Raw genomic sequence first — 24,522 nt, 5'->3', positions numbered from 1 at the left:
GTAAAGTCATCTGTCTGCTGGAAATGCCTCCGTTGACGGCGGGCTGGCATTCTTAGCTATACACGTGTCCTGTGGCACACGACAACACGTTCTACAATGACTGTCGGCTGAGAAATCACGGTACGAAGTGGGCCATTCGCCAACGCCGTGTCCCATTTATCGTTCGCTACGTGCGCAGCACAGCGGCGCATTTCACATCATGAGCATACCTCAGTGACGTCAGTCTACCCTGCAATTGGCATAAAGTTCTGACCACTCCTTCTTGGTGTTGCATTTGCTCTGTCAGTCAGTGTATATTCATACCAAGCCGAATGACATACAAGAAGCAACCATGCAATTAAACGAAGACCTATTTAACATTAACGAATGGACTAGTAGCCACTGCCTGAAAGTAAACCCATTAAAATTGCAAGCCATCATAATAGGATCTAAAAAAGCACATGCCAAATTAGAAAGCATCAAAGTACCGGTTGTCAAGATCAATGAAACACCTATAGCAATGAAAGACTACATTAAGAACCTTGGAATAATTTTAATAAGTAATTAAGTTGGTCAGAGCACGTAACAAAAATTTGTCAACGTGTATTCGGTTCATTGCACTCACTATACAAACTGAGGGATTTTCTACCTGTCAAAACCAGGAAACTGCTCGTTCAAGGACTAATACTACCAATATTTTATTATGGTGATATAGTCTATAATAACATAAGTTGTTCACTTAGTTCTAAACTTCAACGGGCGCATAATGCCTGCATTCGATTCATTCTAAATGTTTCGCTCCATTCCCACATCAGCCCATTCCTCCATCAGCTGTCCTGGTTAAGATTATGTGATAGATGTAAGTATCATGCTGTTTCTCTCCTTCACAAAATACTGCGAACAGGTAAACCACATTATCTGAGAATAGATTTCAACTACCTCTCTCCCTCAGGTAAAACACACTCAAGGTCATCAGTACGAACCTGCTGTCCTTCCCCACTCATCACAGTAGTACGTATAACAAGTCGTTTGTACCGGGGACCATACGTTCCTGGAATTCTCTCCCGGTTGAAATTAGTGACATAAGCAACCTAAAGCTATTAAGAAGAATTTGCTGGAAATTTTATGTACACTCAGATTAATTTACTCTTAGAAGCACCTTTAAATTTTAGATTATTAAGTTAAATGAATAAAATGTCAATGTTAGGTTAGAAACATTATAGTTTATATTTTTCGAGATATAATCTTAATAATAGTAAATATTATAAAATAATTTAAAATGTTAAAATGACTTTTATGATGTTTTACATTTCATTCAAGTTACATTTCATTCAAGTTACATTTCACATTAACTTTAAATTATAATAAACTTTTTTGATTTTAAGTAGTTATAATGTTCAGTATATTATGTTTATGCAGGTTCATAATTATTTGCTTTGGCATAATAACAGGCTTCATAGCCTGAGCCCCGGCATGTACAGAAGACATTAATAAATAAATAAATAAATAAATAAACAAATAAATAAATAAATAAATAAATAAATAAAATAATTCTACAATAATAAAAACAAAATATACAATGTCCGATGTCACTCATTTCATGAAGAGTATTTTTACAATTCATTATATTTTATCGTTTAAATACTGTACTTAATCGTTCCATTCCATTTTGATGTGACAATAAGTTTTTAGTTTCAATTATTGTTTTTGCTTTAACACCTGTTTCACTGAATTTTATCGCAGTGAGTTGTTTTTTCCTCCACATAATGATGTAAATATTGTATATTTGTGTTTATTTTGTTTCCGTCTAGGCTCTCTTTTTTTTAATTTGTTAATTATGATTTTTTGGCATTTTTTAACTTGTGTTATGTAAATTATTTCAACTCCCCTCATTTTTCACTGAAGATGGCTCAAATGAGCCGAAAAATGTTTGAATTTGTTTACTCCGTCTAATGATGGAATATATGATGTATTGAATTAGGAGGATACACTCACTTTTCACCTTTGTAAAGTGAAAATTGTCAATACGGAAGGATTCTAATATCTTGTAAAGGCAACACCAGTCCTTTGAAAATGTATGCAAACAAAGTAATCAGTCATTAATTGGTTTAACAAATTTAAGAATATTTGAAAGTTGTTTATTTCTGATGTAAACAGTGTGTTGAGATAAATGAATTTGTATTTTAATAAAATATAATTATTTTTGTATTTAAATTCAATATTTGTACTGGGACCGTGTCGTACCATTTATGATACAAAAGTGAACCCGTACCAGGTAAGGGTTAAGCATTGTGAATGACAAGGTGCTTCACATGACAATAATTTTATGTTTATAGCTCGCTACACCGAAATGTTTTCTATCGCTATACTGCGACAGGGCTTTCGCTGTTTCGTTGTAGACATATGGTGGCGAATTTACAGAATATGAAGAAAATAATGCAGCGAATATCAATAAATCCACAGTAAGAAACTATGTACTTGAACACAATTTGATTTTCTTCGGTCACTTCGACGGACAAAGGACAATTTGAGAAATACTCACTTACCTGGGTTTGAATCAATGTGACTTCGCAGAATGAATAAACACATGTAAAACTGCACGAAACCGCTTTAAATACATTTTTTCTACAACGAAACAGCAAAAGCCCTGTCGCAGTATAGCGATAGAAAACATTTCGGTGGATAGATATCAAAAGCTTCAACACGGTACTCTTTAGATCCTTGCCTGGGAGGCAATGGTTTCAGACATCCACCGAGCGGATGGGCCACGTGTGTGAACTCGCTGGGGCTATGGAACCAGGCTAGATTCGAAAAATTGTGGTTTCGAGCCCAGTCTTCGACTGTCGAGTGTATTGTTTTATGCCATTTCCCACCTACACCTCCAAAAATTTCCAGCCAAGTGCCTTTACCCTAGTTCATCTACCATCATTAATTTCTACTCTATTAGCTCCTCAACTAAAACTGGCGATACCGAGCTCGATAGCTGCAGTCGCTTACGTGCGGCCAGTAACCAGTATTCGGGAGATAGTAGGTTCGAACCCCAGTGTCGGCAGCCCTGAAAATGGTTTGTCGTGGTTTCCCATTTTCACACCAGGCAAATGCAGGGGCTGCACCTTAATTAAGGCCATGGCCGCTTCCTTCCCATTCCTAGCCCTTTCCTGTACCATCGTCGCCATAAGACCTATCTGTGTCGGTGCGACGTAAAGCAACTAGCAAAAAAAAAAAAAAAAAAAAAAAAAAAACTGGGGACAGGAAGGTTATCCGACCGTCAAAACAAGTAATGTAACTTCGTCTCACCTTATTCTCGACCCCGCGTAGGGAAACTGGACTAACGGATAGACTTACATACATTGTTCGGAGAAATACAAAGACAATCATTTTTAGAGTCATATTTAAACCGTTTCTAATGAGCTTCATAGACTAGATTACCTAGGTTACAAAATTTCTAGAGCAGATTATTCTTACCTTGCAATTCAGACAGATGTGTGAAGCCGCGAGAATGGCGGACACTGTTGAAATCCCTTGAGTAAAATGCAAGAGAGGGCGAGGTGTAGCAGGAAGCTGATTGGCTGTTTTCAAGGACAGCTCTACCACACTTGTCGAGGCAGCGCTTTGCTTCTGTTTACACTCAAGGTGTTACCGCTAAATATCAGGATCACGGAGTTACCTTAATAGAACCCTACTAAAATGTTTCATACTTTGAATAATAATAATAATAATAATAATAATAATAATAATAATAATAATAATAATAATAATAATAATAATAATAATAATAATAGCATCATTAAGGCTTCTCCCCAGTGTTAGGCAACACTTCAACTATCTAAATATAGTGAAGTGTTGTCGTCACAACTCAACTTTACATTACCATGTAATTCTGAAGTATGCCAATAGATGTCACTGGTTTGAGTTGGGGTAGCACCTAGAAAATTGAAATAAATTCTCTTTAGTGAGGACGTGTATTGGTTAGGTGTGGGCATTCCCGTATATTCACTGGTAGTTCGAAGTTTTTAAATTCAAATCAATCAATCATAGCCCAGCTCTATATTAAAAAGGACGTTGCCGGCCTGCAGAGACTTTCCCAACTGGTGTATCACCACGTGAGTGTCCACGTCACTTATGCAGTGGGCGAGCTTGGGTAGCTTCTGAGGTAGGCACTTTTTAATCCAGAGCATGTGTACATACATGATTGTGGCGACAGGAAGACAACAGAGATCCGCTCCGGCATGTAACAGTTAGGACTGCGACGTGTCTACTTATTTTTAATGTAAGGTTTCCTGTAATTTAATTTAATTTTGTCAACATAGATTTTCTAAAATTTTCAAGCCATGGATGTAACCACCCGAATGGCAGTTGTCACAAGGAAGAACGGGAGTGGACCATCTTCTTTCCTTGTTCAATTTCATTTCATACTACAAATATTTGTTTGTAAATGTAGTATTTCACTTCTTCAAATTTCCCTCGTGAAATTTTCGCTTGATATTCCGAAAATTTTGAAAATTTTGCCTGGGAAGACTTGGGAGTAAGGAGACGAGATGCTTGACTATGTGATATGTTTCGAGCTGCCGGTAGATAAATGGTGTAGAATGACATTAGTAGACGAAAAAGCTTGAGCGGAGATTTTAAAAGTAGGAAGGATCATAATATAAAGGTGAAATTGGAATTCAAGAAGACGAGTAAGGCAAATACTCATTTATAGGACAAGGCGTAAGCGATTGGTGTCATTTGTCAATGGGAACGTTCGAAACATTTTAACTTTCTTGAAAAACTTCAAGAAAGCGATAGGTAAACAACTGATTGGGAATCTGCCACCTGGGCGACAGCTGATTGATTGATAAATTAAGATAAAATAAACATCATGCTTTTTGCGAACGTTTTCCCCGCCGGCAATTGTTTCTTCTTCTGATAGTGTAGAATATTTAGACACTTGTGTACATTTACAGCCAGCTCAATGAACCACCTTCTTCATTGAACTTTGGAGACATGACATTGGTAACGCCTTCCATATACACTGACTGACAGAGCAAATGCAACACCAAGAAAGAGTGGTTCGAAAGGGATGAAAGTTGGGGAAAAAACAGAGACGGCACGGACGAATAATTGATGTTTATTTCAAACCGATATGCAGGTTACACAATGCGCACGGCATCGACTCAGTAGGATGTAGGACCACCGCGAACGGCGATGCACGCAGAAACACGTCGAGGTACAGAGTCAATAAGAGTGCGGATGGTGTCCTGAGGGATGGTTCTCCATTCTCTGTCAACCATTTGCCACAATTGGTCGTCCGTACGAGGCTGGGGCAGAGTTTGCAAACGGCGTCCAATGAGATCCCACACGTGTTCGATTGGTGAGAGATCCGGAGAGTACGCTGGCCACGGGAGCATCTGTACACCTCGTAGAGCCTGCTGGGAAATGCGAGCAGTGTGTGGGCGGGCATTATCCTGCTAAAACAGAGCATTGGGCAGCCCCTGAAGGTACGGGAGTGCCACCGGCCGCAGCACATGCTGCACGTAGCGGTGGGCATTTAACGTGCCTTGAATACGCACTAGAGGTGACGTGGAATCATACGCAATAGCGTCCCAAACCATGATGCCGCGTTGTCTAGCGGCAGGGCGCTCCACAGTTACTGCCGGATTTGACCTTTCTCCACGCCGACGCCACACTCGTCTGCGGTGACTATCACTGACAGAACAGAAGCGTGACTCATCGGAGAACACGACGTTCAGCCATTCCCTCATCCAAGTCGCTCTAGCCCGGCACCATGCCAGGCGTGCACGTCTATGCTGTGGAGTCAATGGTAGTCTTCTGAGCGGACGCCGGGAGTGCAGGCCTCCTTCAACCAATCGACGGGAAATTGTTCTGGTCGATATTGGAACAGCCAGGGTGTCTTGCACATGCTGAAGAATGGCGGTTGACGTGGCGTGCGGGGCTGCCACCGCTTGGCGGCGGATGCGCCGATCCTCGCGTGCTGACGTCACTCGGGCTGCGCCTGGACCCCTCGCACGTGCCACACGTCCCTGCGCCAACCATCTTCGCCACAGGCGCTGCACCGTGGACACATCCCTATGGGTATCGGCTGCGATTTGACGAAGCGACCAACCTGCCCTTCTCAGCCCGATCACCATACCCCTCGTAAAGTCATCTGTCTGCTGGAAATGCCTCCGTTGACGGCGGCCTGGCATTCTTAGCTATACACGTGTCCTGTGGCACACGACAACACGTTCTACAATGACTGTCGGCTGAGAAATCACGGTAGGAAGTGGGCCATTCGCCAACGCCGTGTCCCATTTATCGTTCGCTACGTGCGCAGCACAGCGGCGCATTTCACATCATGAACATACCTCAGTGACGTCAGTCTACTCTGCAATTGGCATAAAGTTCTGACCACTCCTTCTTGGTGTTGCATTTGCTCTGTCAGTCAGTGTACATCAAATAGTCTTTGTAGAGTACTATTTCAGATGAAATAAAATCATTATATTAGCCTGTGTGAGAATGATCCTCATACTCTGCACTTTTCATCAGTTCTGCTTCCTGTGGTGTTTCAGGTGGAAACAGCACAGTGCAAGTGATCTACATGTCAGAAGATGGTACTGCCATGGGGATAGCCTCTTGTGTGCCACATCAAGCGAAACCTAGCGTATCACTGCTAAGTAAACAGATACCCATCAGCTCGGAAAAGGAAGATGAATTGCGTATCGCCTTGGAGCAGGCAGGACTGTCAGGGGATACTGAATTCGTGTGGGAGTCTGAGGCTACCTGTTCGTCCACCTGATGTACAGTGCTCCAAGAAGCCAAAATATCGCAGTTGATATAAAGCATTCTCTTTCCTTCCAAAAATGTACAGATATGAAATTAACCCTTTCACAGGCCAATTTTCGGTACAGTAAAACAGATTTTGTTTTAGTTTCTGGTAACCAAATTGTAATATTTGTAAACACACATTTTTATATTTGTTACCGCAATAATATGGTGGTAAGTATTCTTCCATTGGCCCATTTTGTATCACACCCATGTAATAACTTACGTTATTCAAAATAAAGTGGTAATTGTATAAAACTCAAATAGTTCACAGATTGAGTAAGGGTCAAATACATTCTGTTAAAAAAAAGAAAAGACGGTAAAGTGGGATTCTATTGAGACAATGAAAACTTTGCTAGGAGATATCTGTCTTACTTTACATGAAAAATCCTAAATCATGGATCCACAAAGATATGTTTGCATTACCTGTGATGAATTTTACACTCAGCTATGGTTCATCACAGGTAGTGCAAACATATCTTGTTCTCTTGTTATGCACTTTAGTTGACCATGAACGACAGCGTCTGTGAGTTGCATTCGCATATCCTCTGGTACTTGTTTCTTATTACTCAGTAAATTTGCAGGACGTTTTTCCCTTTACGTGGCGTAAACACAGCAAAAAGTTGCCTTTCAAGACTCAGGCGGAAAGTAAGCGTTCTCTCGTCCGTTTGCTTTGTACACTATGTAAGCATTGACTATTACTAAGTCAATAATATAAACAAAATTCTACGCCACGGCATTAGTTATCGTCTACCAACCTCATTCCTTTCTCTAAGTTCACTGAAGTTGTCAACTCCACCATTATTTCATTGTAAGTTGTAAGATTGTAATGTTTAATAATAATGAGAATAAGAATAATATGAAGTTCACGAAAGCGTGTGGTGTCCCCTTTTGCGGCCCCAGACTAGTCAGTCACTGTCAGGCGTGCTCAGTCCGTACCATTCAAACTATGAAAATAACTTAAAATTACGCCCTGGATTTAACGGGGAACATATCTCTAATATGGACAAGACGAGGTTAACTGTTGTTGTTGTTTGAGTCATCAGTCCATAGACTGGTTTGATGCAGCTCTCCATGCCACCCTATTCTGTGCTAACCTTTTCATTTCTACGTAACTATTGCATCCTACATCTGCTCTAATCTGCTTGTCATATTCATATCTTGGTCTACCCCTACCGTTCTTACTCCCTACACTTCCTTCAAAAACCAAATGAACAAGTCCTGGGTGTCTTAAGATATGTCCTATCATTCTATCTCTTCTTCTCGTCAAATTTAGCCAAATCGATCTCCTCTCACCAATTCGATTCAGTATCTCTTCATTCGTGATTCGATCTATCCATCTCACCTTCAGCATTCTCCTGTAACACCACATTTCAAAAGCTTCTATTCTCTTTCTTTCTGAGTCAGTTATTGTCCATGTTTCACTTCCATACAATGCCACGCTCCACACGAAAGTCTTCAAAAAACATCTTTCTAATTCCGATATGAATGTTTGAAGTGAGCAAATTTCTTTTCTTAAGAAAGCTCTTCCTTGCTTGTGCTAGTCTGCATTTTATGTCCTCCTTACTTCTGCCATAGTTAGTTATTTTACTACCCAAGTAACAATATTCATCTACTTCCTTTAAGACTTCATTTCCTAATCTAATATTTCCTGCATCACCTGCCTTCGTTCGACTGCACTCCATTACTTTTGTTTTGGACTTATCTATTTTCATCTTGTACTCCTTACCCAAGACTTCATCCATACCATTCAGCAGGTTAACTAACAGCTACAAATTATACAAGTCGAGCATGACGTCAGTTTTGAGGAAAACGCGTTTATTAAAATAAACAAGAAAAACGTAAGGTACAGCAAAAAAGCCATCAAATGTTACAAAAAATGCACGACTCAGATCATTCTCAATGGTTATAGAGTTCATCTTGAGAATCAGAATATAATATTACAATGAATCAAATGTATGCTGACAAGTTTATGCTTAATATTTAGCAAGAGATTTCCAGAACATTTGCACTTCAACACTGCGACCTGCATGTACGCTGCATCTCCTGGCTGGTTTGTTAATTATTTCCACTTCAGATGAGTATCTCCCATTTCCTGCACACTTTATATTGCAGCGGGGGGCCCTCACCTTAAGAGTAAAACGTGTTTTAATGCGCTTCGGGTGAATATAACTAATCTACATAAAATATACGCAGAGTGGTAAAACATCCTACCAATATATACACCTCGACAATGAGTATCTACTTTAATACAAATCACCTGTGGATCGGAGCCACACACAATTAAAAAATCACTTAAATGAAAAAATATACACAAATCAAAGAATGAGAACTTGTCATATTTTCCCTAGCATCACCAAGGAAAGCATGGCGCACACAAGCAACTCTCAATCACCCAGTCTCGATGGAAAATAATACCGAGATAAATATTACACTTTGAACAAACACTCCCTATTCAACGTAGGTTCCTGAAATGGATTCCGTGACACACAAACAAACATCTGGTGGACCTTCCAACGTCAAAAGCAAAGTCAACTCCGTACAGGCCATGAAGGCCCTTGGAGGAGTGGAAGGTAAACGCTTCCACCATTATTAACCTCGGCACATGATGGCGTACAGTGGTTAGCTCTACGCCCGGCCGCCTTTGCCCCCAGGAATTAACATGGTACTCATTTTTGGTTTAGGCTGAGGGAACCTCAGGGCCATATGCACCCCCGGAAGTGGAAATCTCGTTTCTTAAATTTTACGACTTCCTGACCGGGATTCGAACCCACGTCCTTTCGGGCGAACCGAGCACGCCTTTAGCGCCTCGGCCAGGCAGCCCCTATAATAATATCCAGTTGTTGTAAATAATAAGTTAAATTTGTGATGTTTAATATGATGGCAAATCCCTACATTAGGTTAGAGTCCCTTTGTCGTTTCCTTCAGTTAGCGATAGCATATCTTGGTTAGGAACCCGGGGCGGGTTTCGTATTACCCCGGGTTTGTCTCGTCTCCATAAAGGTGGAGGCGATGATGTAATTCATGTGATCGCGCCCACCTGACCAACAGGTAATTGGTCCATGACCATGAATGATCATTGTGTTGTCTCGAGAGTCGAACTGCAACCCTCAGAAATCAACGGTTCAACCACCCAAGTGGATGGGTGGTGTACAGTGTAAAATGTTAATATGTGAAATTTCAGGAATGATTTGCCAAATTATCGGCAAATAAGGGGTCAACGAATTTTGTGTGTGTTCAATTAAATTTTAATAAAATGCTCCTTTAGCATTTGCAAGGAAACAGTTCCAGGTTCTTGTTCTTGTAGAATAGTAAACCCTTGGTGAACGTTTAAAATATCCTCCCCCATTCCTAGGACGGAGGCTCCTATTTTTTTCCCTTTGATCTGATTTAATATATTTTTGTATGTTTTCATGATGAGCCTTAAAGTTAATAATCAGAGTGTCCCGTTCAACCCTGTAGTACTGATTAGATGGCGCCCATATATTTAAATGGAGATTTTATATGTTCATAAATAATTTTATGGTTTCTTATTTGCGATAGATTCGGACCCTAACACCCCCGGAGGTAAATGCTGGTTGGGACTCAGGCTTTGAGTGGGTACAATAATAATAATAATAATAATAATAATAATAATAATAATAATAATAATAATAATAATAATAATAATAATAATAATAATAATAATAATAATAATAATGTCTCCGCCTACAATACCTATTGGGTAGATTGAGTAGCTAAGTAGTTGCCGTTTCCGGTCACAAGCTCGGGGAAAGGTGGAGAGTTGACTCATTGTCGTAAAAGGACACCCAGAGACCATTTCGATGCAATCTCTAAGGCTCAATATCTTGGTTGTATCATAGAGGTTGATCACAATCAATCTCCCATATACCTTCAACCTATTTAACGATGCACCCACCCCAGGCATTGGAAGACATACTAGTTTTTATCCGTCATCGGATTCTGGGGGACCAAGAACATCATGCGGGTATGTATTGAAGCTTCCCGAATCTCTTCGCCCAAAATGTAAGACTTTCATTGGTAGTCTAATCATCAACACACTTCGGAAAACTGGGAAGTTAAAGCAATTAACAGACAAGTTAGATAACATAAACATCATAATTTTAGCACTTCAGGAATCTAGATACAAGGATGAAAATCATTTTGACTCAAGAAATTATAGAATTTACAAAGGCAAGCCGGCAAACTCCCTTTATAAGAAGGGTAATTCGGTACTGGATTCGCTGCAAGAAGAATTATTTTTAACTCAATACGTAACTTTTCTTCACCTTCTGAAAGAATTTCAACATTATCCATTAAATCAGGAAACAAACTTTATACATTGACTAGCTGATATACCCGTACTTTGCTACGGAATACTATATTTTATACATAATTCTAGGTTAAGTAGTGAACACGGTGTGAGTAAGATTGCATTAAATTAAATAGCTCTTAACTTACCCTAGAAACGCGAGGGGGAAGTATTCAAACGTCCTTTCTTATGTGAAGACTGGGCTAGGGAATTTTCATCGTAATGGTAGGCCCTATTGCCTACTATCAGCCACAATCAAGTTGGAGAGTTTTCATTATAATGCCAGACACTCACTCTCCACCTGCATTTTTACATCCTCAGAAACCCTGTCTCAGTGATTTTCCCAACTGAATTCAACATAGGTCATTACAATGACGCCAGTAGGAATGCCGTGATTAAAACAATGCTATCATATGAAATGCTCGATCTGATGAATAACCACACTTTTCTCACTTTTAACTAACAGTACTACGCTGCCGATCTAACAGTCCAAAGTTCCAAAGCTGGAATGATCAGGCCGCAGACAGCCGTGAGCCGCGAAAACTCATTCATTTCGTCGGGAGGGTGGGGGGGGGGGGGGGAAGAGAGCATAGTGTATATTCTCAGGGCAAAATCTATGACCTTTTACTTACCTGTTTAATAGGAGTACCCGATGAGTCGGAAAATCTCAATTCACTGCACTGGCGGGGGATGGGGGAAACTATCTGTCTTGGAGGTAAGTTTGTCATCCAAGCCAGAGGAGAGACCCCTCTTAGCTGCTAATATGGAACAAAATGAATGTAAAACTTAACAAAACTGAAGTGGAAGAAGTTTTTCTTAAAAAAAACCGGCTCTATTCAGGGTTGAATTTTGAGTTATTTAGTGAACTGTGCTACTATAATATGGAATAGTCCGAAATTGCATTTCTACACCAGGTCTTCAATGAGGCACTGCCAAAAGTCCGTTAAGTGTGTACACTGATCATTCCAATCAGCGAACCAGAGGAGGGATCGAATAGCTGCAATACTATGATGAACCAGTGTTTTACGTCATAGCGGTATCAGAAAATTTATGAACCTTAGTAATGGCATGCTAATGAATATCTACCCTCCAGGTATTTCCCGCCAATATTCAGACCAATAACCCCCATAGCACAACAGCCCCGAAGGACCATGGCCTGCAAAGCGACCGCTGCTCAGCCCGAAAGCCTGCAGACTACGAGGTATCGTGTGGTCAGCACGACGGCTCCTCTCGGCCGTTATTCTTGGCTTTCTAGACCGGGCAATATTCAGACAGGCTGTTATGTTCGGTACGCAACAGTAATCCCATCTATCGGAGATGAGTGGCAGCAATAGAGACAAAGAATATCACAACAAACATTGGTCAATGTAGTGTGATTTTTGATAATGTTTTTGAGTTTTCGGTACTGTAGGCCTTCACATTTAATTTTCTTCCGACTCTGAAATACCACTCTTATTATGGTGGGTACGGTAAAACTGAATAATACATAAATGATCGGAAAGTGTATTCCCTACAACTTTTATTATGTAGTATTTTCGATGGGGCAAATAACATAGGTATTTGAAAATTAAATTTTTAGGCGCCTTTCCCTGAACTCCCATTTTATCCAGGGTGAATAAAATTATTTTTATCCTAGACTGTAGTTTCTTATTCCCCGACTCTATATACCAAATTTCATTCAACTCTCTTTGCCCATTTTCTCGTGGCTCGGCGTTGATATGGACTTATGATCAAATATACTTATGATCAAAAATACGAATTTATGAATATCTCTGTTATCACAGCCTGTACGGTAAAAATGTTTAAGACATACATGATCGGAAATTTAATTCTTTATAAAATTTCGTTATGTAGTATTTATCGATAGGATCAATAATAACATAAATTTTTGAGAATTCAATTTTACCCTTTCCCCTAAACTACCATTTCATTCAGAGTGAATAAAATGATTTATAGCTCAGGTTGTGGCGATTTATTTCTTGACATCACATACCGATTTTCATTCAATTATCCTCAGCCGTTTTGTTGTGATGCGCATACATACTTACAGACAGACAGGCAGACAGGCAGACAGAAATTACGGAAAAGAAAATAATGCATCTGCTTATTACTGTGGACACGACCGGCATAAAAATATCATTCTTTTTAAACTCAGAGTAATGTACAGACAAAACTCTTATTATATATATATACATTAATGCGCACGCTCCCACCAATAACTACAATCGAAAAGATCCACAAATGGTGGAAAACATCTAGGAATGGCTAGGAGAAACAACAGCCACAAGACCAAAACATAACACAAAAATTATTTTGTGATATTTGAATGCACAAATTCCTACAGAAAAGAAATTCAGGATCATTGTAGAACTATCCCAACGCTCAATAGGAATGGTAAAAATGAAGAAAGTTTAATGGACTTTTCCAAATTTTGATCTCAAATTAATGTTAACACATTTCCGGGCGCTTCCACACAAGAAAGGTACCTGGAGATCCCCAGATATTCACTTGGGAGAATTTCGAGTAGACATGTGGCTATTTCCAAGAACAATAAAAAAGAAATTATGAATATTAAAGTTAAAAATTGAATCATTGACTCTAACCACTATCTATCCAAACTTTTGCACTCCTATGTCGAGTGTAATATTAAACTTGCGCTCCGATGTCGATCTCCACTCGATATGTAAATATCTCGTACTTTCAACCCTCGTATGACGACTGTGCCGTGTTCTGGTATTATAGAGCTATCTAACGGTCTCTGAAAGAACACGTTTTCCTATTTACAGGAGTTCGCGGGAATCGTGGTAACATTTTTAAGCTCTGTTATTCTCGTATGTTTATGCAAGTTCACCCAGTATCTCCCGGATGCAAGCGCACAGCCGCGCGCCCCTGACTGCACGGCCAACTCGCCCGGTCCATTATTATTTATGGATCCCTGAATGGACTGGGGGTTTATAGTAAGATCGAGAGAGTGATCTCACCCTCGGAAGAAATGAACATAACCTACCTTAATGGAAACCTACAAGCCTTAATAGACATCAATTTCTAAAACCTTTCTTCTTATGTGGTTAGGAGGATTAGTAAAGGAGATATCACTAAAGGTCCAATTTTCAGCCAGATTGACAAATGTGCGCAGCAAGCGGGTGAATCATACATCAGTGTCCATGACCGTGGAAAAACAAAATCCCTTCTTACAGCACATGCAAAGTGTCCTCTACTTGCTGTGTCGCTATAGAAATCAGCCAGCTGCAACGAATAACATTTCTTTATTTTCGCCAACAAAGAAACAGGCGACAGAGCTTGCTAAAATTTCTCGTTAGAATAATTCTCAGTTTCACCCGGCTAAAATTGAATAAAAATGTTATGTTCTCCCTAATCGCCGGTACTATTTACTGGCCTTTTCTAAGGGAAATCATTATATGTCGAAGGGATAAAATTACAAAATTCCAAGGAAAAAAATCCCAAATCACAGGAATTTTGTGCCAAAAAGTAAGGGACGATGCGAATCTCCACGAAAAGCATATGATATTGCTATAAGTATCGTGTAATTCTGAGAATGTGTGTCAGAGCAACATTGACCTTGATTTAATCTGATGACCTACGAAAATCCCTCTGTATTACAAACAAGGCCATTTAAAGACGAGAATGCTGGTAACTGGAGTCAGTCGCTCATTATGTCTGTGTACGGCTAGGTTCAGTTATTCCTGTTGGGTCTGCTCTGCACTGGTGCTGTCAGCACAGAAACTATAAAATGCACGTACCCGCGAGCACAAAGTAATATTGATATGAATCAGGTAAGGTCCTTTGATTTCCTTATTTTAAGTCTCAGACAATGTTCCGACTTCTCATAGAATAGGAGCCGTACATCCCCCGGTGAACGTTTAAAAAATATGAAAATTTTAAAAAATAAAACGTTTACCAATGATGCGTAATTAGGAGATTTCGCTCCTGAGAGCCGGTTTTGAACCTCTCCTTTACTGTTCAATCCCTTCGGAAAGCCTTTTGAATTTTCGTTATTGGTTGGGTACCTGAGAGCAACAGGTTCTCTGACTTCAAATGTAATGTTCTATGATCACTGGCAATATATCATTAATTCATGTCAATTGTAATTTTTAGACTTGCATTCATACATCGCTATTCGTAATTTTTCATTAGTGCTCATGTTGTGTTTCCCGGTGCACAGTTAGTATTTTGGTCATTGCAGTGCAATTTAAAGATGAAAAATCATGGTAAAACGACATTCAAATACCTGTGACTAGAATATCAAGGTTAAATCACTCTACTCGCGCCGTAAAGAAATTATTATTATTATTATTATTATTATTATTATTATTATTATTATTATTATTATTATTATATATAATTCGCTGGGGCCATCAAGGACCACGTTAAGTCCTGTTGCATTTGACACTGAACTTGGCCTTCTTTAGAGCCCAAATTTCCCTCATTCTTTGAGAGTGGGCCTGCTTACGCTCCTCTGTCCAAGGGGCACCGTGTCTTCTCTTCGGTTGCTCGTCTCGGTTTAGCCCGTTCGTCAATATTATCTTGCGGAAGAGATCTCTGTTAAGGGCGTCTTCATCTGAGATATGTAGCATTTGCAGGTCTTCTTTGGTATTTCTAAACCAGGGAATTGTGGTTTTGGGGTTTGAATCAAAAAAGTGAAATATTTCTTTAGTTAATTTTCTTTCGTCCATTCTTTTCAGATGGCCGTAAAATCGTGCCCGTCTTTTTCTGATTGTCCTGATTGTGTCGGTAATTTTCTCTATTTTTCTGTAGACTTCCTTGTTGGGTCTCTTTTGATGGATTCCATTTCTGTACTTTGATCCCAAGATTCCTCTCACAATTTTGCGTTCTCTTTTCTTCAGTTCTTCAAGGAGTCCTTTGTTGGCATTTAGAGACAGGGTTTCGGCTGCATATAGAACTACTGGCTTCAGAACTGTTTCATAGTGACGTATCTTGGTGTTTTGGGAAAGGCATTTTTGTTGTAGATTGTGCGGGATGTTTGGTAGTCTATTTCCAGTTTGCGTACTCGCTCCTGAAGTGCTTCTATGTCCAGTCCATTTTTCATGATGATCTCACCCAGGTATTTGAATTTGTCTACTCGGGTGATGTCCCCGTATTTTGTATGGAGTTTGGTGGAGACTCTTTGATGTTAGTCATTATTTCTGTTTTCTCAAACGATATCTGCAAACCAGTTTGTTCGGCAATTTCCTTTAAAATTTCAACTTGAGCTCTAGCGGTTTCTATGTCGTTTGAGAGAACAGCAATGTCATCGGCAAGTGCTAAGCAGTCTGTTGCGATCCCCTTGGATTTGGTTCCTATTCTCGATGGACTGTAGTTGGTTTCCTGTAATCTCACCCGCCAGGTTCTGATGATCTTTTCAAGAACACAGTTGAAGAGTATCGGGGATAGCCCATCACCTTGTCGGACTCCTGTTTTGATGTCAAAGGAATTCGAGAGATATCCGTGGAACTTCACCTTGGATTTTGTATCGGTCAGGGTGGCTCTAATTAATGCCAGCAGTTTCAAATCAACTCCAAATTCATTTAAGATGTTTAGCAGGACTTCCCGGTCAATGGAGTCGTACGCTTTCTTAAAGTCCACAAAGACGGACACATACTGAGATTTTTGAGATTTTGGATCCGTTCGGCTGTTGAGCGACCTTTTCTGAACCCTCCTTGGTATTCACCTATTTGATGTTCGACTTGTGCTTCCAAACGCTCCAGGATGGCAAGTGATAAAATTTTGTAAGTCACGGGTAGCAAAGATATTCCTCTGTAGTTGTTGATGTTCTTCATGCTGCCTTTTTTGTGTAATGGATGGATCAAAGCTATTTTCCAATCTTCGGGTAGGGTCTCCTTGTTCCAAATTTCTTCTATTTGCTTTTGCAAGACATCAAGTGATTCCTCTAGGGGCATATTTCCATAGTTCTGCTACTACTGAGTCTTCCCCCGGCGCTTTGTTATTTTTGACACGGGCAATGTGGCGCTTGATTTCATCTCTGTCGGGTGGTCTGGAATCTGGGTACCTGAGTAAGGGTTCCTCGGTCTCAATGGCGCTTTGCGGTTTAGATCAATAAGTAAATTTTTGAAGTAATCTGCCAGATGCTGCAATTTTCTTCATTTGACGTCGACAGTGCGCCGTCCTTTCGCTCAAAGCATAGAGATGGTGGTTTATAGTCAGTGAGTTTGCGTTTGAAGGCTCTGTAGTAATCTCTGCTTTCATTCTTCCTAAAGTTTTGTTCTATCTTTTCAATGAGAGAATTTTCGTATTTACGTTTCTCAGTTCTGAACACCCTAGCTGCTTGGGCACGTTGGGTTTTGTAGGTTTCCCAATCATTTTCTGATTTCGTAGAGTAGTACTGTTTCCACGCATTGAGTCTTTCTTGGAGGACTGATTCGCAGGTACCATTCCACCAGGCATGCTCTTTGCTTCTCTTGATTCCTGCAACGTCTTTGGCAGCCTCAACAAGGAGACTTTTGGCGTTGTTAAAGTCACAGTCATTTGGTCTAGCCTTCTCCGGGAACTCCTAGACCCTTTGCCTAAGTTTATCATTGTCGAAGCGTGTGATCTGTTTGGTTGTCTTCCTTGTGTTTGCGGGAATTGGTTTGAATTTGATAAGAGACATATAATGATCTGAGACCACATTGATGCCTTTCTTTACCTTTACATTCTTAATCTCAGGGCTGTTTCTCCTGGAGATTGCGACATGATCAATTTGGAACTCTCCGAGAGCTTGGACGGGAGAACGCAAAGTCATTTGCTTTCTGGGTAGATGGCGAAAGTGGGTAGACATGACCTGCAGGTTGTGATTTTCGCAAATGGACACGAGTCTTTTGCCGTTGGGATTGGTTCTTTTGTGAGCAGGGTAATTTCCTATAACTTTCTTGTACTTCTGTTCACGACCTACTTGGGCAATGAAGTCACCCAAAAGAAGCTTGACATGGTGTTTGGGGATTTTGTTTAATTTTTCATCCAGTAGATCCCAGAAATTATCAACTTCGTCTGGATCAGACTTGTTCTTATCGTTTGTAGGAGCATGTGCGTTAACTAGAGCGTAGGTTTTGTTCGCGCATTTAATTGTGAGTATAGACAATCTGTCATTCACAGGTTCGAAATTTGCGACCGATTTAAGGATCTTGGTTCTAACAGCAAACGCGGTTCCAAGCATCACAGCTCCATTGAGGATTCCTCTTTGCGCTTTGCTCTTGAAAAATCGGTAGCCTTCAGATTCAAAAATCTCTTCATCTGGGTACCTTGTTTCCTGTAGGACCATTATGGATATCTGATTTTCGTGAAGAGCTTTGGTGAGGGTTTTCAGCTTGCCAGTTTGTGTAAGTGAATTTATGTTGAAAGTTGCTAGAAAGGTTTTAGATTTTGGCCTGAATTTTTGACTCTTCGTGGTACACCGAGACGCTCCGACTCGTCTCTTGCATGATGTCGAGTCTCCCCCAGAATCCGAACGAGACTCGTGTGCCGTGGCGTTCACGACGAGGGATTTATCCGAAGATTTACCCCCTGGGGTATGTTTCTTGAAATGTTGTGCCATCATGCTTTTTGACTTGACTTTACTTTGGACGGGTACCCATTCTTTTACAACTAGGGTTGTTAGCCCTAGAGGTTGCCTCAAGATGTTTTCTGGCTTCTGGTCATTTACCAGTCTTCGCCGTAACCCTGGCAAGGGACCAGGTTTTTTTTCACGGTGGTATTTTATTTCCCTACTACCCTCTGACTCTGCTGGCGGCAGACCCAGCGAGCTTCCCCAATTCTAATGGGACGCGCCCGATGGAGGTAACCGGTAAATCCCCACACGGGTATTATTATTATTATTATTATTATTATTATTATTATTATTATTATTATTATTTACAATTAGCTTTACGTTGTACCGACACACATAGGTCTTATGGCGGCGTTGGGAGAGGAAAGGGCTAGGAATGGGAAGGAAGCGTCCCATGTTCACGGGAGAAGCTGCCGACGTTGAGATTCGTTTCCACTACCTCCCGAATGCACGCTCACACCTGCGTGACGCTAATTGCACGGCGAACTCGCTCGCTACTAAATATACAACATATTAACAGACACAAAAAAGGAACAACACTGAAGACCAGAATAATGAGGAAGGCAGGAAAAAATCTTATCCGGATAACAATAGATATTTAAGAAGGAAGGAGATGTATATTGCAAGGTCAGGTAGGGAAAGGAAAACTTGGCTCAAAACTAAACTCTTTGCTTGAATATGGTATAGGGAGAAATATACTGATACTTGTAAGGGAGTTGCCGAGGGAAGACGGTCTATGGAAGTTTGAGTGTTTTGTGAGACGTGAGCCAGGCACATGTTTAAGTTAATGGTTAATGCTCAAGGTTCCTCAGGTCAATTTATAACGCCTGATACGGTCGCGTACCTTAAATGATGGTTTGTGAGTTTTAACAATCGAAACATATAATTCAAAACACTGTTCAATTTAGAAATACGAGTTATAGCAGTTATAGCCTCTCCTGTGAACCATATGACCTTGCCGCGCTGGGGAGACTTGCGCGTCCCGGTGAAGCAGATACCCGAGCAGCACGTGCAATCATATCGGATGGGAATCTGTCGAAAGACCAGACTAACGAAAGGTCCATCGAAAGTGGGGAGAGGTGGGGGTTAGCAGCCTTTCGAAAGTTGCAAGTGCAGCAGTCTAGATGATTGACTGATATGGTCTAATAATACTCAACGTGGCTTAGCTGTGTTGATAGCGCTACACACGAAGTGCGGAATGTTAGATTTGAATCGTAGTGGTAGGTTAGAGAATCTGAAAAGGGGATGGGTAGACTAAATTTAGATGTAGTTGGTTTAAGTGAAGTGATTTTGAGCTGCACGTTTATCTGGAACTAGCAAATGTACCCGTGCTTCGCTACGGTATTCTGCATTGTATACGAATATTGAAGTAAATACTGTACATGCAGTAAATAAGATTGTTTTAAAATAGCATGTCTCTTAGCGTTATCCGAGAAACAATATGCAGAGGTCCCCATACGTTGTTTCCAGTGTAAAGTGCTTGTTACGGATTTGTGATGATAACGACAGGCTCACTTCCCTACTGCGATTCACAATCGAGTTGGGAAGTTTACATTATAATTGCAGGCCCCATTGCCTACTGCGCGGTCACAATCTATTTGGGGAGTTTCCGTTACAATTGCAGGCCCCCTTTCCTACCTCCAGACATATTACAAATTGAAGAGTTTTTATTATAATGGCAGGAAACTTCCGTACAACCAGTCAAAATTGAGTTGTGCAGTTATCATTATAATGATAGGCCCCTTTTCCAACTGCCAGCCAGCTTCCTGCCAGTCACACCAAGTTGATGAGTTTCCATCAAAATAGCAGGCCAGTATGCCTAATGCCAGTCACATTTTAGATGGGTACATCTGTTTATAACTGCGGGAACGCTTGCCTACAGCCAAAGACTGTATGCTGCATGCTCCCTTGCCTTCTGAAAGTCAAATCGAGAAGTGAATTATTCATTACAATGGTAGGCCTGCCTCATTAATGCCAGTTACACAGGAATTGGAGAAGGACTCCATTCCTACTGCCAGTCATAGTCGGTGTGCGGAGTACTGATTACAATAGCAGACACACCCTTTCTCGATCGCTACAAAATCGACATCAGTGAATATATATAGTTCGACATACGAAAGTATGTGCTTGTTTACAATATTGCAGACCTTCATTTACAGATTAACTGCTTCTAAACGGTACATCATATCGAGAAAAGATTGTACCATAAGACGCCGGATTTAGCGGCCTAAATTGCTGGTCATATGATATCTCATCTATTCATGGGTCAGATTGAGTTAGAAACTTGGGTAAAATTTGTGTAAGATTATCTCACATTGCATTGCTTTTCGGATAATTAAGTGACAGCTACATACATAGCATTTGGCTCACATATGGCTACTGGGTGGACCAATTCGTGTAGGGTATGATGATTCTATCTTTCCTCTAAGTGATGGAAGGTATGAATTATGTATGTGAAAAGTACTACTTTACTTAAGATCGAGAAATAGAGAAAAGTCAAACGTAAAATGGATATAAATACGACAAAAAGTCGTACGACCAAGGTTGTAGATCACTCCAAATTGAACGGGGATTGTGCCATCCGTTATGTGATGATACTTCCCGAAGGTCTGCACCATCATTAAAATTGCCTCCATATTTCGATATTCTTCGGGATAGAAAGGGAAAAATTTAAAGCTCTTGGAAGTTTTCCGCCCGTTACAGGCTAAGTCGTAAAATTTTGCCAAATTTCAGTTTTCTTTCTCGACTGGCAGATTATGCCGCAATCTGGGTTTTCAGTGAGAAGTGTAAACAGTAGAACTTTCAAGATACTAAACCAAAAAATATGCAGATGATCATTATTACCCCTTAAGCGTGTAGCTGTACGAAAATTTCGACAAAATAGTCTATGTACAGGCACACAGTAGTTACGATTTTATTTACATAGATAAATAAGGAACCTGCTCCACGTACAACACCTTTTGGGCTATATCCGCTGGACTTAACCGGAAAAACGGACCGTTTATGATATCTCCCTTATTAATCCTCCTGTCGAAAAAATGCACATGAAAAAAAGTTTTAGAGATGGAATTCCATCATGTTTGGTCGATTTTCAGTCAGGTTGGTCTTGTACTGTATATATTCTGGAAGAGTAAAATCACCATTTCGGTTCCCTATAAACCGCCAGTCCATTCCGGGAACATGAAATGTTACTGACGATTAACACCTACCGTTGGACAGGTGGATGTTAATATAAAGTTTGACTCAAATATCTTCAGTAGTTTTCAAGTTGTAAAACATACGCTTTACACGCACCCGCTCTTGAGTTAAGTCCGGTGGGACTTGTACCGGAAAACGGTCCGTTAATGATATCTCCCTTATTAATCCTCGTATTGAAATGATGCACATGAGGAAAAAGGCCTAGAAATGAATTTCCATTACGGCAGCTAAATTTACATTAAGTTTGGTTGCAAAATGACGGTTTCGGATTCGTATAATCCCCCAGTCAATTCAGGGATTCAGAAACAATACTTGCCCTAAAACCTACCAAAGGACAGATGGATTCTAAATATCAAGTTTGGTGGAAATATATCCAGTAGTTTCCAAGTTTTAGACAAACAGACAAACAAACAAACAGACAGACACCAAAACAGAATATATGCAGATGGTCATTATTACACCTGAAACGGATAACTGTACGGAAATTTCGCCAAAATTGTCAATGTACAGACATACTCTAGAAGTGTAGACCTTTATTTCGATAGTTACTGCTTTGCAACTGTACGACGTATCTACAAACGGACTTCACCATCAGACGCCCCTTTCAGTGCTCTACATGGTTGGTCCTATGACATCTTCTCGTATCTCCTTTATTTATGGGTTAGATTGAGTTAGAGTCATTGAATGGGGTGAAATTTTGTACAGTTTTTGAATGCTACTTTATATTTTTGATTCTCATGTGACAGCTAGAATCATAAAATTTGGCTATAACATTGCCAATGGTCATGTCAATGTGCGTGCCGAATGTCATGATTCTACCTTTCCTATAAGTGTGCCAAATGATAACATATACGTGTAAAAGTACAAAATCAACTTGTGTTTAATGTATTAGGGATAGAAATACGACGAAAAGTCACAGGACAAAAGTTGTAGATCTCTCCAAAATGAAACGCAATTTGCTTTGTGACTTTTGATACGACTTACTGATTAGCCACCAATTACCCCGAAACGAAGGTCTGCACCGCCGTTAAAATTGCATCCATATTTCGGAATTTTCCTGGGCCAGAAGTTATACATTTGCATAGCTTAGAATATTTCCTCAAAGGAAAGAGTGTACAGCATTCGGGATTAGCACTCGCATACATACGTGGTAATTAAGGAAGAAAGTAATACAGTTTAGTAAGTTGAAATTAATAGAAAATAGATTATAACAGAGGACATCCGGATGACGACAAATATATAAATACCAAGTGAATGTATTGGAAAATCAAATGCTCCTCAATAAATTATGCCGGAGTGAGTTATGGATATAAGAAAGCGGTAATCGGAGAGAAATTTAGGCGCAGGGATTCTTAGGTAATCAGATAAGAAGATGAATATTTGTGTTATTACTTATGCTATTCGAGGACGGTTATAACCTCCAATGATATTCCGCCAATATCCCGCAGAATGGCCGATTGACGACTCTCTTGCTTTCTACCCAAGGAACAACCACGAATTTAAAGGAATGATGAGGAAAATGACAATACGTTACTTCCCTGCTGGCAAGCAGTCAGAGACGTTGCCATGGTAACCCATATATTCGTTATCGCTCTGTCGGTCCCTCAATGCCGAGCATGGTATCGGCAGAAAATAGTAAATTTCTCCGTCATTTGAAGAGTAAGGTAAATTATGAACACAACGAAAGTTGTTTGTGATGAAGAGACCTTTCACATACGGTCCACAGAGTTTGCAGAAAATCAATAGTATAAGAGAAAATGGAGGAAGACCGTTGTGGTTTTCCTATAGACCCCCGTCTTTTCAAAGATTTTAAAATGATATGCATATCGAAACCTTCCCCGGGGTGAGTATACTCTAAATATGAAGTTTGGTTGAGATCTATCCAGCCCTTTCGACGTGATGGTGGAACAAACAAACATTTTTATTCTTTTTATTTTGCTAGTTGCTTTACGTCGCACCGACACAGATAGGTCTTATGGCGACGATGGGACAGGAAAGGGATAGGAGTTGGAAGGAATCGGCCGTGGCCTTAATTAAGGTACAGCCCCAGCATTTGCCTGGTGTGAAAATGGGAAACCACGGAAAACCATTTTCAGAGCTGCCGACAGTGGGGTTCGAACCTACTATCTCCCGAATACTGGATATTGGCCGCACTTAAGCCAAACAAACAAACAAACAAACAAACAAACAAACAAACAAACAAACAAACAAACAAACAAACAAACAAACAAACAAACAAACAGACAAACAGAAACGAACAACTTTATTTATAAGATTATTTTTATACCACTCCCCTCGCCCCCTGCCAAAAGGGTGCTAGGGGTGTCTTACCCTCACGCGGTTTGTCTCCTGATACTAATTGATAAGTGTACCACGTTTGGTGAAATTGCTCCAGTGGTTTAGGAGGAGATGTGTCATATACACACCCACACCCACACACCCACGCACACACATACATCAATTTTTATATATAGTAAGAAGAAGAAGATAATATTTTTATATGTAGTTTTTCGATTAATTTTATATCTCCCCCCCCTTCGCTCCCCACTTGGATTTTAAAAAAAATTCTAGAGTATCACTTTTCAACTCAGCGACCCCGAAAACTATGAATTCGACACTATTCTCGATTATTATTGTAACTACCACCCCCCTGACCCTCTCCCTTAAG

General features: G+C 40.2%; 2 protein-coding genes across 2 annotated transcripts in view; both read left to right on the top strand.

Moving 5' to 3' along the window:
* The window catches only part of LOC136874993 (uncharacterized), a 30,798-nt gene extending 23,723 nt beyond the window's left edge, over positions 1 to 7,075 (top strand). Inside the window, exon 3 of the mRNA XM_067148703.2 lies at positions 6,531 to 7,075. Coding sequence (XP_067004804.2) covers positions 6,531 to 6,757 — 227 coding nt within the window. The 3' untranslated portion in view covers positions 6,758 to 7,075. The remainder of the gene's footprint in view (positions 1 to 6,530) is intronic.
* Positions 7,076 to 14,755: 7,680 nt separating this feature from the next.
* LOC136874992 (uncharacterized) overlaps positions 14,756 to 24,522 on the top strand; it is a 47,560-nt gene continuing 37,793 nt past the window's right edge. Inside the window, exon 1 of the mRNA XM_067148702.2 lies at positions 14,756 to 14,889. Coding sequence (XP_067004803.2) covers positions 14,881 to 14,889 — 9 coding nt within the window. The 5' untranslated portion in view covers positions 14,756 to 14,880. The remainder of the gene's footprint in view (positions 14,890 to 24,522) is intronic.

This window comes from Anabrus simplex, chromosome 5, assembly GCF_040414725.1.
Source record: "Anabrus simplex isolate iqAnaSimp1 chromosome 5, ASM4041472v1, whole genome shotgun sequence".
Classification (NCBI taxonomy): domain Eukaryota; kingdom Metazoa; phylum Arthropoda; class Insecta; order Orthoptera; family Tettigoniidae; genus Anabrus; species Anabrus simplex.
The sequence above is the reverse complement of the archived record's forward strand: the minus strand, read 5'-3'. Positions and strand labels throughout refer to the sequence as shown.